The sequence below is a fragment of the Salmo trutta genome, chromosome 33, assembly GCF_901001165.1.
Source record: "Salmo trutta chromosome 33, fSalTru1.1, whole genome shotgun sequence".
NCBI lineage: Eukaryota > Metazoa > Chordata > Actinopteri > Salmoniformes > Salmonidae > Salmo > Salmo trutta.
Window position 1 is genome coordinate 35,822,903 of NC_042989.1, and position 14,188 is coordinate 35,837,090.

General features: G+C 41.7%; 1 protein-coding gene across 4 annotated transcripts in view; it reads right to left on the reverse strand.

The window, feature by feature from the left end:
* Positions 1-14,188, reverse strand: part of ppp2r5ca (protein phosphatase 2, regulatory subunit B', gamma a) — a 45,001-nt gene that overhangs the window by 13,437 nt on the left and 17,376 nt on the right. For all 4 annotated transcript variants that reach the window (XM_029730750.1, XM_029730751.1, XM_029730752.1 and 1 more), the window contains 6 exons: positions 7,009-7,208; positions 3,723-3,833; positions 3,134-3,226; positions 1,332-1,462; positions 1,114-1,173; positions 784-892 (listed from right to left, as the gene is read on the reverse strand). In XM_029730750.1, coding sequence (XP_029586610.1) covers positions 784-892; positions 1,114-1,173; positions 1,332-1,462; positions 3,134-3,226; positions 3,723-3,833; positions 7,009-7,208 — 704 coding nt within the window. The remainder of the gene's footprint in view (positions 1-783; positions 893-1,113; positions 1,174-1,331; positions 1,463-3,133; positions 3,227-3,722; positions 3,834-7,008; positions 7,209-14,188) is intronic.

Sequence of the window (14,188 nt, forward strand, 5' to 3'; positions counted from 1 at the left end):
CCCCACTGTGAGCCCACTGCCTAAACAGGCCAGGCCCCATTGGAAACAAGCCCCACTGTGAGCCCACTACCTGAACAGGCCAGGCCCCATTGGAAATAAGCCCCACTGTGAGCCCACTGCCTGAACAGGCCAGGCCCCATTGGAAATAAGCCCCACTGTGAGCCCACTGCCTGAACAGGCCAGGCCCCATTGGAAATAAGCCCCACTGTGAGCCCACTGCCTGAACAGGCCAGGCCCCATTGGAAACAAGCCCCACTACCTGACCTACACCTATAAATCAGTCATTTCCATAGTGTGCATTCACTAGGGCAAAAGGGGCAGAACATTCAGAATGTGGCAGATAGAAATTGATTAAATAGAGCTGAAACAACTCCCAATTATTGATGGCAGAGAATCATGTCTGTTGTGAACACTGTATTTCTGTGTGAACGTTCTGTAACCTCGCACCCTCTTGAACAGAGCCCAGGGCAGCATGGCCGATAGAACAATCAGAGCTGTGTTGTGTTCATTAGGGTCACACAATGGAAAAGTAAAAAAATGTCCACACACACTACATGTTAAATGTAAATTGTAAAGTATTTTGGAATGTCCTTTTCGTTATGTTGGACCCCAGTAGGACTAGCTGTCGCCATTGGCATGAGCTAATGGGGATGGGAAAAAAATATGAAAATCAACACACACGTTTCTTATTGGACAAGGAAGTCCCTCCCCGTTTCAGTCTGTTAACTTCCATTTTGTACCCAATGAACACGACCCAGACCCTAGACAGACACAAGGGCTTACCTGCGGATGGTAGACACTAAGTGATTTGACTTTGTGCAAAGGCAACAGGACCTTTAAAAGGAATATCTTGTGCTCCTCTTTTAGTGGTAAGGCAAACCCATTGATTATACTGTGAAAGAGAGAAACAAATTACAATTAGAATGATTCTAATCTAAATCATTTCAACTGAACTCAAAATAGTACTGAATATCAAAAAGATAAAAGGATAAACAGCGGCAGAGCAATGGTTAGAGATCCTTTCTGCAGTCCAGAATACATTATGAGACTGGATAAAAGTCCAAAATAAATAACTGTACTGCAATACACGCCGAGTTAGAGCTTAAAGTGTACCTTCCAAGTATCTCCAGTAATTCTGCTATTCCATTATGGTGCTCAGTCTCATAGATAAACCTGTCAAAAACACAGAGATATTAGATTTTAGTTACACAACCAAACATCCATTTCTTAGTAGTGATATGAAGTCACCATTGAATCTTTAGCAATGGATTTTATATGTTAAAATATCTGACATAAAACAAAATTTAAAAAGCGTCTAAGATTAAACTCACCTATAAAATATATTATTGATGTGTTTTCTGATGTAGGCCCGTAGTCCCAGGAACTTCCCATATATCCTGTGGAGAGTTGTTTTGAGGAAGTCCCTCTCCCGCGGGTCTTCACTGTCAAACAGGTCTAAAAGCTGTGGACACATGACATCCCTCCAGTGCTTGACATGAATTTTTTTTTATTTATTTTTTTAGGAAAGATGTCTTATTGAGTAAATAAAATGGTTTGTAACACCATGTGCCAAAAATGTGACTGAAAATTGTGTTGTATGATGCAAGGAAACACTTGAAAAAAAATATCCTTCATTATTATCACTGGTGTTGACAATGGAAGACTGCTGGTCTCTGATCCCATGTGGTGAATCGCCTGCCGCTGTGCCATGAGCAAGGCACTTAACCCTCCCCAAAGTTAAATATTGCACTGATAGGCTACAGTATAAAACACGTGGTCCGTCTCCCTGCAACATCACAATTACAACCAAATACTTTGTCTTTATAAAATAATTCCCTCATTCAATGAACCCGGGATAAAATGGCTAAGGAGGACGAGGCAGTAAACAAAGATGTTTATCCATTTGTAAAAGGTTAAAATATTCAGGGGAAATCTTCACAGCATAGGTCATAGGAGTTACTTGTCAATTAGTAACTTTGTCAGAATTGGTTAGGAGGTGAATCCTGGTCAATTTTGAGCGCTTGAGAAGGTTTTATAATTGGAGTATTCAGGATTTGCGGTTCCACACGAGCACCCGTACCAACGGTGTCAGGCATTTGCGGTTCTTCATGAGTGTCGGTGGAAAGTTATTTTAGGACATGGGACATAAAATTAACACATTCTAATAGCTAAATAGTTAACTTGCTAAACTACACAATACATCTTGAATTGGCCATGTAGTTAAGTCTGTTGTATACATTTATTTAACCTGCTGCGCAAATGTCTTTCTCCCCTCTGGCAACAACCCACACACAGGTGATGCGCACACGCACACACACACACAATTACTTTTCCAGAATTTTTATTGCTTTTAACTGGCAATTTTTGTTATTTACCCCCCCCCCCCCCCCCCCCCCCCCCCTCCTCCCAATTTCGTGATATCCAATGACCATCTTGTCTCCTCGCTGCAACTCGCCAACAGGCTCAGGAGCGGCGAAGGTCGAGTCATGCATCCTCCGAAACATGACCCGCATAACCGCGCTCCTTAACACCCGCCCGCTTAACCCGGAAGCACCAATGTGTCCAAGGAAAAACTGTTCAGACGACCGAAAACAGCCTGCAGGCACACGGCCCGCCACATGGAGTCACTGGAGCATGATGAGCAGAGTAAAGCCCCCCTGTCAAACCCTCCCCTAATCCGGACGATGCCGGGCCAATTGTGCGCCGCCCTATGGGACTCCTGGTCACAGCCGGTTGTGACACAGCCTGGGATCGAACCCGGGTCTGTAGTGACACCTCTAAGGCACTGCGATACAGTGCCTTAGACCGCTGCGGCACTCGGGAGGCCCCCACACTAGTAATTATTATCAACAAATGTGCAAACACAGCAAGCATCGCTTTGTCTCAAAAACACATCTCACGACTGCATGATTAAAAGATCATTCGTGGCGGTCAATGTAGGCCTATATTAACTTGACTCCGATGCACTCTGCAGAGATTGGGAGGACAGTGAGCAAAACATCACATCCGGAAGACAGTGATCCAATTCTGATCGGAGTAGCCTAATTGTTTGATATTGTGATTTGAGTGATTTTGTTTTACTTGTCCATTCAGACAATTTAAATGTGTAATCTATGCTTCTTTCAGCTCTTACCTGCATCACAAACTTCTGGTCGATGTACTTCTTAGCTATGTTCGGTTGAAAGTCAGGAGATTCTAAAAACCGAAGGAAAAATTCGTAGACGAGCTGGAAAGAAAACATTTTTAAAATGCATAATTTGCAGAACGCATAGCAAGAGTGCCCTTCCTTACAAAAATGCTTGGTAAAAATCAAAAATATGTTTCATTAGATCACATAATTAGACAACCAAATGTTCATTAGACCACATAACAGCATCAGTAATATCTGTATATAACATCATAATGATCCATAATAAAAACAGACGTGCTCTTTTTGTCATGGCCGAGAGATAAGGTCCAATGACCGTTTATGCTGATACTTTAATTATACAGCACTGTACTTGAGAGAATGTAAGGTGTGCAACACTTCATTCTTACTCAAACAGCAGGGTCGTGTGTTCATTAGGACACGCAACTGAAAACTCTTTACAACAGAAAAAAAAAAGAATTGCTGTGTAAAAGTCCAGGTAGTTCCTTCCGGTTGAAGTGTGTTTTCTTCATTTTGGTGCGTAATTAACACGACCCAGGCCATGTGAGCTGGGTTAGTAAATATCCCTGGGTACCTGGATATGTGGCCACGCAGCCTCAAGCGTAGGCTCGTCCTCCTCGGGGTCGAACTCTGCTCCTGTGGGGTTGGACGACGGAGGCAACGTTCGAAACATGTTCACCGCAAACTGGGGGGGTGAGAGAAGCAAAAGAGTATATTCAGAGTCAGTAGACCACAGTGATGAAGGCCAGTATGGAGTCAAATTGCTTCAGTGGCTGTTTTACATTGAATGTAACAGGATTGCCAAGAATACATACTTGACCTTTCCGTCTTAACTTAAACCAGGGCTAGTCAACTAGATTCTTACTGGGGCCAGATGTAAAAAAATAAAAAATAAATAAATAAGTGCTACGTGATTATTCTGAAGAACTGTACAAAACTTTTTTTTTTTTTAAAAAGCAACACACCAATATAAGGAATTCTTAAACGTTGCTAAAAGTAATTTAGAAAGACGGTCGCAACCCAACAATTAGATCATAATTGAAAAAGGAAAAGAAGCAACCATTGTTATTTTTTTATTTCAACTATTAAAAGCTTCCTAAAACTTGAGGTTTTCATTTTTTTTTTTTTACCTAAGCATCCCAATAAATAACAAAAATGTGTTAAATCAGGCAATGCCAAATTCCAGTCTGAAGGAAGTATGCTTTGAATTGATTTCCCTCAGTCATTTTGTGCATTGTTTGTCTCACTCCCTTCAAACATGTCCTGGTGAGCGTCAGAGGGGGAAACAAAAGGCACGTACGTGTTCCTTTGAGTCATAGCTTTCAGAAATATTTTGTAGCTTAAACCATTCAAAACTATAGAGCCACATTCAAAATAAAGAAAATAGTCAACATGCAACATAGGCGCTAGAAACCGCTAAAACCCAGACTATAAGACAACCCACTATAGCACTGGTCATTTCGGCACTGAAAAGTCAGAGTTTGTACGAGATATTTATTAATGTTCAGAATTGATCAAAGGGCCAGTCTAAATCAATAAAAACTGGTCTGGATTTGGCCTGCGGACAGCCAGTTGCATAGCCCTAAACTAATCACAGATCTGAATTAGTGAAAGTGATAGACGAGAGCACGTTATCCCATCTAAAAATCACATCTAGATCTGTGTTTACCTCAAGGGAACAAGGAAGGGAAGAAGGGGGGGGATGTCTGAAGTATTCAAAACACGTCCCGAGTTAGTATCCACTTGGCAAAGTCTAACGCCGTTCTTTCCTTTGACCCAAGTGGGTTACCATTTGTCTCTGAACATCAACTGACTGCGTGTGGGGTGCTATAACTGCTTCTGCCAGTAAAGACAGATCATGAGACAGTGCAGTTGGCCTGAGGAATAGAACACCGCTATTTCTGTTGGGCTGATAGCTAGGTACGCTATGTTCAAGTCTAGATTTAGCTTTGAAAAAAGAGAGATGTGTTTTACAAGATGATTTTAAAATGTCTGTATGTAATTCGAATAATGAACTGCCTTTTGAAGATATTTAAAAGTTCTCCGGATCTGAAGATCCATTCCATTCAAAGAGAGACATTATTTTAATTCACTGTCAAATTATTATAATAACTCTCATTAGCTGCCCAGCTACATATGGAAGCTTAGATCTATAATAGAGAAACATTTCACACTGGACATGGGGGATGACGTCAGACAGACAAGGAAGAGAAGAGTAGGAGATTAGGCATCCGGGGCGGAAAATTATGAAATGAAATGTATATATTTTTTTTAAATCAGGACTAAACGGAAGGTTTTGACACATGAAAAGGCTTGCTGCATTTACACTTATCCATGAAAGCCTTACGCCGAGCCATAATGACATTTCACATTAAAAACCCGGTGGGCTAACATAACTGGGTCTGATGAAAAAAAAAATAGAACTGTTTGGCCATAATGACCATCGTTATGTTTGAAGGAAAAAGGGGGAGGCTTGCAAGCCGAAGAACACCATCCCAACCGTGAAGCACGGGGGTGGCAGCATCATGTTGTGGGGGTGCTTTGCTGCAGGAGAGACTAGTGCACTTCACAAAACAGATGGCATCATTAGAAAGGAAAATTATGTGGATATATTGAAGCAACATCTCAAGACATCAGTCAGGAAGTTAAAGCTTGGTCGCAAATGGGACTTCCAAATGGACAATGACCTGAAGCATACTTCGAAAGATGTGGCAAAAATGGCTTAAGGACAACAAAGTCAAGGTATTGGAGTGGCCATCACAAAGCCCTGACCTCAATCCCAGGGAATTTTACTAGGATGAAATGTCAGGAATTGTGAAAAACGGAGTTTAAATGTATTTGGCTAAAGGTGTTCGTAAACTTCCCACTTCAACTGTACACACACACACACACTTTATTGTATTTATTTTTTGATGCACACAACAATTTATGCAACAGGGATATTGATCCAGGAGGGGATTGAATATCTCTGAAGTCACCAAGAAGCTTGATCTTGGCATCAAGCTAGCAAGTCAGAAAGCCAAAAGGCATGGAGCTCTGAGCTTGATATAATTTATGACACGTTAGATTTCTTATACTTAACTTATAAGCAGTGGCTTAACTCATACAGTCGGAATTTTGAAATAACCCCAGTATACCGCCCAAACCTAATGGTTTTATTTTAAACCTGTTATTCATTGGCTGATTGCTCCCAACTCATAGGAATCCCCACCCAGTTGACTACTTTAAAATGGTGGAAGCCCTCAATGGAAATGCTCATGCTAAAAACGGGTTATATCCATTATAGGTCATCTATTCATCTCTATGTCACATGCGTCCACTTACATCAGTGCATTCATAACAACCTAACCATTATGAGTTCTCCATTTGATCAAATAAGCCTCATGTAGCATTTTAGCAATTACATTTTTTTGTTGACCAAATTCGACACTCATTGACCTCCACACAAAATGTCCTCAATTTGTATTTTCATGGACAGGTTTTGGGGTGGAGTAAAACCTCTCGCTTTGGCTCTCTCTCTGTCATTGCTTCAATAATTGGGGGTAGCACATCCTGAACAGTAGGTCAGATTGTCAGAAGGTTGTTTGTTCTACCCACTCTGAATGTGCTACCCCCAACAGAGATTGTAGCACATTGGGTAATAATGAAACGTGTGCTACCCTACCCTTTGTATTTAATTCTGAACAGTAGGGACACAATAGTAGCACATTCTGATGGACAACTCAGACTGTCAGAATGTAGCACATTCTGGGCAGCAGCAGAGATGATCATGGCACCAGCCCTACCCAGCAATAGAGACACCCCGCCCGAGCCTGCCTTAGGGGTGTCTCCCCTCCTCCAGTCAGTCTGCTGACACTCACCACGTGCACCACCTCCGGGTAGATGGGCTCTGTGATGACGTTCCTGTTGTGCGTGATGTACTCCACCATCTCGCTCAGCGCCGCCCGCTTCACCTCCTTCCATTTCAGGTCACTTAGTGGGTCTGACAGGAAGTCAAAGAGCACGCAGCACTGGCGCAGCTTCTGCACAAACAGCTTCTCCTGCTCCGCCGGAGCACAGTCTGAGGAGAGAGAAAATAATGTTTTATTTCAATATTCTTGTGAAGATGTAATACAGTGCTCGCTGCATGCAACAAACTACATACAGAAAAATAGTCAACCAAAAAAATATAAAAAAATACACTGTCAACAGAAGTACACATTCCAGTTTTGACCCTGTTCACTTGAGACAACTTCCTTATAGCCCCATATGGTCTTAAAGCTGGGGAATTTGAAACGCAAAGATAAATTAATGCTCAAAATTCTAGTTCAAATCCCTGCTTGACCGGACTTAATGTTATGTCCCCTACTCAGATAAAAAGCCATCTCTGCCTGTTCCCACAAAAGGAGATTTTTTTTTGGGGGGGGGGGGGGAATATATAAGGGCCTACAAATTAGAGGTCGACCGATTATGATTTTTCAAACGCCGATACCAATTATTGGAGGACCAAAAAAGCCGATACCAATTAAAAATCGGCCGATTTTTTGCATTTATTTGTAATAATGACAATTACAACAATACTGAATGAACACTTATTTTAACTTAATATAATACATAATCAACTTAACCTCAAACAAATAACGAAACATGTTCAATTTGGTTTAAATAATGCAAAAACAAAGTGTTGGAGAAGAAAGTAAAAGTGCAATATGTGCCATGTAAAAAAAGCTAACATTTAAGTTCCTTGCTCAGAACATGAGAACGTATGAAAGCTGGTGGTTCCTTTTAACATGAGTCTTCAATATTCCCAGGTAAGAAGTTTTAGGTTGTAGGAATTATAGGACTATTTCTCTCTATACCATTTGTATTTCATATACCTTTGACTATTGGATGTTCTTATAGGCATTTTAGCATTGCCAGTGTAACAGTATAGCTTCTGTCCCTCTCCTCGCCCCTACCTGGGCTCGAACCAGGAACACATCGACAACAGCCACCCTCGAAGCATCGTTACCCATCGCTCCACAAAAGCCGCGTCCCTTGGAGAGCAAGGGGAACAACTACTCCAAGTCTCAGAGCGAGTGACGTTTGAAACGCTATTAGCGCGCACCCCGCTAACTAGCTAGCCATTTCACATTGGTTACACCAGCCTAATCTCGGGAGTTGATAGGCTTGAAGTCATAAACAGCGCAATGCTTGAAGCATTACGAAGAGCTGCTGGCAAACGCACGAAAGCGCTGTTTGAATGAATGCTTACGAGCCTGCTGCTGCCTACCATCGCTCAGTCAGACTGCTCTATCAAATCATAGACTTAATTATAACATAATAACACAGAGAAATACAAGTCTTTGGTCATTAATATGGTCAAATCCATAAACTATCATTTCGAAAACGTTTATTCTTTCAGTGAAATACAGAACCGTTCCGTATTTTATCTAACGGGTGGCATCCCTAAGTCTAAATATTCCTGTTACATTGTACAACCTTCAATGTTATGTCATAATTATGTACAATTCTGGCAAATTAATTACAGCCTTTGTTAGAAATAAATGGACTTCACACAGTTCGCAACGAGCCAGGCAGCCCAAACTGCTGCATTTACCCTGACTCCTTGCACGGAACGCAAGAAAAGTGACACAATTTCCCGAATTATAAGAAATTCACGTTAGCAGGCAATATTAACGAAATATGCAGGTTTAAAAATATTTACTTGTGTATTGATTTTAAAGAAAGGCATTGATGTTTATGGTTAGGTTTGGTGCAACGACAGTGCTAAATCCTCACCCGTTTGGCGAAGTAGGCTGTGATTCGATGAGAAATTAACAGGCACCGCATCGATTATATGCAATGCAGGACACGCTAGATAAACTAGTAATATCATCAACCATGTTTAATTAACTAGCGATTATGTGAAGATTGATTGATTTTTATAAGTTTAATGCTAGCTAGCAACTTACCTTGGCTTCTTGCTGCCCTCGCGTAACAGGTAGTCAGCCTGCCACGCAGGCTCCTCATGGAGTGCAAAGTAAGGCAGGTGGTATACCGATTTCCGATTGTTATGAAAACTTGAAATCAGCCCTAATTAATAGGCCATTCCGATTAATCGGTCGACCTCTACTACAAATGTGTAGTCAGTCGCTTCATTTGGTCAAATACACAACTGAAAAGGTATCACTTCCTGTATGTACAATACAGAGTTAAGAACTTTGTTTCCACCTTCGCAACCAAAACACTCAGAAGATACATTCTTGCTGCACAGCCTGCACCATGTCCCAAAGTCACCAATAACATCACTGCCAATGTAAACAAAGACAGCAGGTAAATAAGCACATATGCCATCACTAATCTGCCATGGCAGGGTGGCAGGCAGTCAGCATGACGGAGAACTAGGGCAATATCAAATTCATTTGATTCATTCCAATGTATATGTTTGTGAGCAATATTCCAAATGCCTGTATCGCAATAAAACAAGTATTTTTTGTATAATTTATGTACGTTTGTTCTAATGTCTTTTTGGTCACGTTTCCGTCGCTCCTTGTGTGCGGCGGGAACCTCCCCATTAACACACACCACAACAACAACAACGATGACAGATCACTCCTTCCTCTCTGACAAGTGGTTTCAACTTGCTACTTGCATTAAGTTCCATTTCTGTTGGAATTAGTCACATGGACACCAAAACACATTGAGACATTATTTTACTGTAATAGGAGAAGTTCATTTTCCTAACGATATCCTTTTTATGTCTCAACTCATCAAATTGCAGAGCAGACACTACTGAAACGGGAGTATCAATTAACATTGATTATGGAAAACGTATGCTCAAGTTGTCCGACGTGGCATTTCGGTAACACGTGGCATTTCGGTACCACGTGCCACTAGTAGCATCTTGGCCAAAGACGTATACTACTCTCGTCTTCTTTATTTTATTTTATTTTTTTACAAAGTGTGCAATAAGCAGGAAAACAATTATATAAAAAGGAATTGGCAACTCGTTCTCATTCTGAGAAATAAGGTAGGCCACTTTATTTCAACTTCTTAAAGTGCTAACGTTGTGCTAACGTTGTGCTAACGTTGTGCTAACGTTGTGCTAACGTTGTGCTAACGTTGTGCTAACCGTTGGAGATGGCTAGAAGGTTGCGTTCATAATTCAACTGTTCTGCCTTGTTAGCAAATAGATCCAAGTTGGCTGAACTTGAAATATAAAACATTAGCTAGCCTATCACTAGCACGTGGGCTTGTGTTTGAGAGATGGTTGATGAGACCTGTGTTACTTTTCTATAGCGCCTGCTACGAGAAGTGAAGTGCATTATGCATGGTTCTGGTTAAATTTAACAAAAATAGCATTTTCAAAAGACATCAGTAATTATTGCAAAGAAAGCAGGTTCAACTATTTAGATAAAATAATGACATAATTAGCAGGCCTTATGGTTGTGGAAGGCTTAACTTAGGAATACTTTCACAAGGCCTGAATTCATAGGATTTTTGCAGACTTTTTGAAATGCAGTGCATTTGACCTTCTCTTGTACAACAAAGCTTAGAGAAATGTTAATAACATCAAATTGATCAGAAATTCAGTGTAGACATGGTTAATTATGTAAATGACTATTGTAGCTGGAAACGGCTGATTTTTAATGGAATATCTACATCGACGTACAGAGGCCCATTATCAGCAACCATCACGCCTGTGTTCCAATGGCACGTTGTGTTAGCTAATCCAAGTTTATTGATCACTAGAAAACCCTTTTGCAATTATGTTAGCACAGCTGAAAACTTATGATTAAAGAAGCAATAAAACTGGCCTTCTTTAGACTAGTTGAGAATCTGGAGCATCAGCATTTGTGGGTTGGATTACAGGCTGAAAATGACCAGTGTCAGACACTAGGCGGTGTCAGAGGAAGGCCCAAAACATGGTCAAAGACTCTAGTCACCCAAGTCAGACTGTTCTCTCTGCTACCGTACGGCAAGCGGTACCAGAGCGCCAAGTCTAGGTCCAAAAGGCTCCTACCCCCAAGCCATAAGACTGCTAAACAATTAATCAAATGACCCCCCCCCCCCCCCCGTTCTAATACTGCAGCTACTCACTGTTTATCTATGCAGTCACTTTACCTGGAATTTCACAATAAGAGGAATGGCCTATAGCGGAGAGGCTTGCGTAGCCTATTGCGCATGGGAACAGCTAGAAGAGAGGCCAGTGATGTTTGTAGCCAAAGTAAAAAGCTAAATATTAGGGCTATAGGCCAAATATTTACCAGTCAAAGTGCACAAAAAAAGTAAACAGATTATGAAATGGCATATCTGTCTGTTCCTCCAGGCTATGCTCAGTGGTCCCCAGGCATGCAAGGCTCCACTATTGATTAGGCCTACGTTTTTACAACACAGTGCAATGAGGAATATATTGTTATCAAGTGAGTACACAATTATTTTCTATAGGCTGTAAACTGTCTTGATGAAGGCTAATGATTAGGCCTGATTACCAAAAATGACATGACAGCCTACAGGGAGAAGAGAGCCCTGGCAGAGTGATGCCAGGAAAATAACCTCTTCCTCAACAAAACGAAGAAGCTGACTGTGGACTTCAGGAAACAGCAGAAGGAGCACGCCCCCATCCACATTGACAGGGCCGCAGTGGAGAGGGTGAAAAGTTCTTCGCCGTGCACATCCCTGACAACCTGAAATGTTCCATCCACACAGACGGCGTGGTGAAGGCGCAACTGAGCCTCTTCAACCTCAGGAAGCTGAAGAAATTCAGCTTGGCCCCTAACACCCTCACAAACATCTACAGATGCACCATTGAGAGCATCCTGTCTGGCTGTATCACCGCCTGGTACGGCAATTGCACCGTCTGCAACCGCAGGGCTCTCCAGAGGGCGGTGCAGTCAGCCCAACGCATCCCCGGGGGCACACTGCCTGCCATCCAGGTCATTTACAGCATCCTGTGTCACAGCAAGGCCAAGAACATTATCAAGGACGTCAGCCACCCGAGCTAGTTCACCCCACTGCCATCTAGAAGGTGCAGGTGCATCAAAGCTGGGATAGAGAGAAACTGTTTCTCAATCTCCAGGCAATCAGACTTAACTACAGTGCATTCGTTAAGTATTTAGACGCCTTCATTTAAAATAAAAATGTGTTAAGTTAACCTTATTCTAAAATTGATTTTTTAAACACACACAAAATACCCCATAATGATAAAGCAAAAATAGGTTCAGAAATGATTGCACATTTATAAAACTGAAATACCACATTTACATAAGTATTTCAGACCCTTTAGTCAGTACTTTGTTGAAGCACCTTTGGCAGCGATTACAGCCAAGTCTTTTTGGGTATGACGATACAAGCTTGGCACACCTGTATTTGGATAGTTTCTCCCATTCTTCTCTGCAGATCCTCTCAAGCTCTGTCAGGTTGGATGGGGAGCGTTGATGCACAGCTATTTTCAGGTCTCTCCAAAGATGTTCGATTGGGTTCAAGTCCGGGCTCTGTGAGGTCCTGAGCGCTCTGGAGCAGGTTTTCATCAAGGATCTCTATACTTTGCTCCGTTCAGCTTTCTCTCGATCCTGGCTAGTCTCCCAGCCCCTGAGTTTATGGTCACCTCCCTGAACAAGGCCTTTCTCCCCGGATTGCTCAGCTTGGCCGGGCAGCCAGCTCTAGGAAGAGTCTTGGTGGTTCCTGTGTCGGAGGTCTACCGGCAATTCCTTCGACCTCATGGCTTGTTTTTTGCGCTGACATGCACTGTCAACCGTGGGACCTTATATAGACAGGTGCGTGCCTTTCCAAGTCATGTCCAATCAATTGAATTTACCACAGGTAGACTCCAACCAAGTTGTAGAAACATCAAGGATGATCAAAGGAAACAGGATGCACCTGAGCTTAATTTCAAGTCTCATATCAAAGGGCCTGAATACTTATGTAAATAAGGTATTAAAAAAAAAAAAATTATGTCTTTAAACTATTTCCCTTTGTCATTATGGGGTAGTGTGTGTAGATTGATGAGCATTTTTTATTTAATCCGTTTTAGAATAAGGTTGTAACGTAATAAAATGTGTAAAAAGTCAAGTGGTCTGAATACTTTCCGAAGGCACTGCAGTCACCACTAGCCAGCATCAGCCCAGTACCCTGCCCTGAACTTTAGTCACTGTTACTAGCCGGCCTCCACCCAGTACCCTGCCCTGAACTTTAGTCACTGTTACTTGCCGGCTACCACCCGGTATGCAACCCTGCACCTTAGAGACTGCTATCCTATGCACATAGTCATTGAACAGTAGTCACTTTAATAATGTTTGGTTTTTGCCCTAGCACTTCACAGCTGATTCAAATAAATCAACAAGCTTTGATCATTTGAGTCAGCTGTGTAGTGTTAGGGCAAAAACCAAAACGTGCACCATTTTTGGGAAACGCTAGGTTATAGCCTACTAATGTTACAAGTGTGATTCAGAAATTAGGGAGAGATTTTTAAATTACAGAAGAATGGATTCACGATATATATATATCCTGATTGGTCAACAAGTTATTTGACACGTCTGTTTTGACACGCAAATATTCAAACGGCATTCCATTTCTGCTGGTGGGTATTTGACACTAGGCAAAGACTCAGTTCGAATACATCAGAGAGGCCTCACAAATCCACATTGTTTGGATTGGGCAAAGTAATAAGGCAGTGACACTTCTTTCAGCCATCCAATCACTTATAGATTTGTGTTTACCGCAAGGAAACAAAGGACAGAATTAAGGATCAATAATCCATTTTAAAGTAATATAACAGTGCCACTGTCAGTTAAATCACCAGCCCTGCATGCACCCTTACCTTGCCTATGTCATGGGGAGACTTCTCCAATTACAAAAACGCTTGCCGATAAAGTTTCTGTACATGTGCCTAAAATACCCTCTAATAGGATGTGCAAGAGAGATAAAAGCATATGCACTAACCCTGATGTAACCCCCATTACTATAGGACACAAGTGTCACAGAGGAAGCCTTGATCATCTTTATGTGACTATAATAAACAGCAGTAATGGGAGTCACATTGGGTTAAGAGTGACATTTCCGTAGGTCATAATCACATAA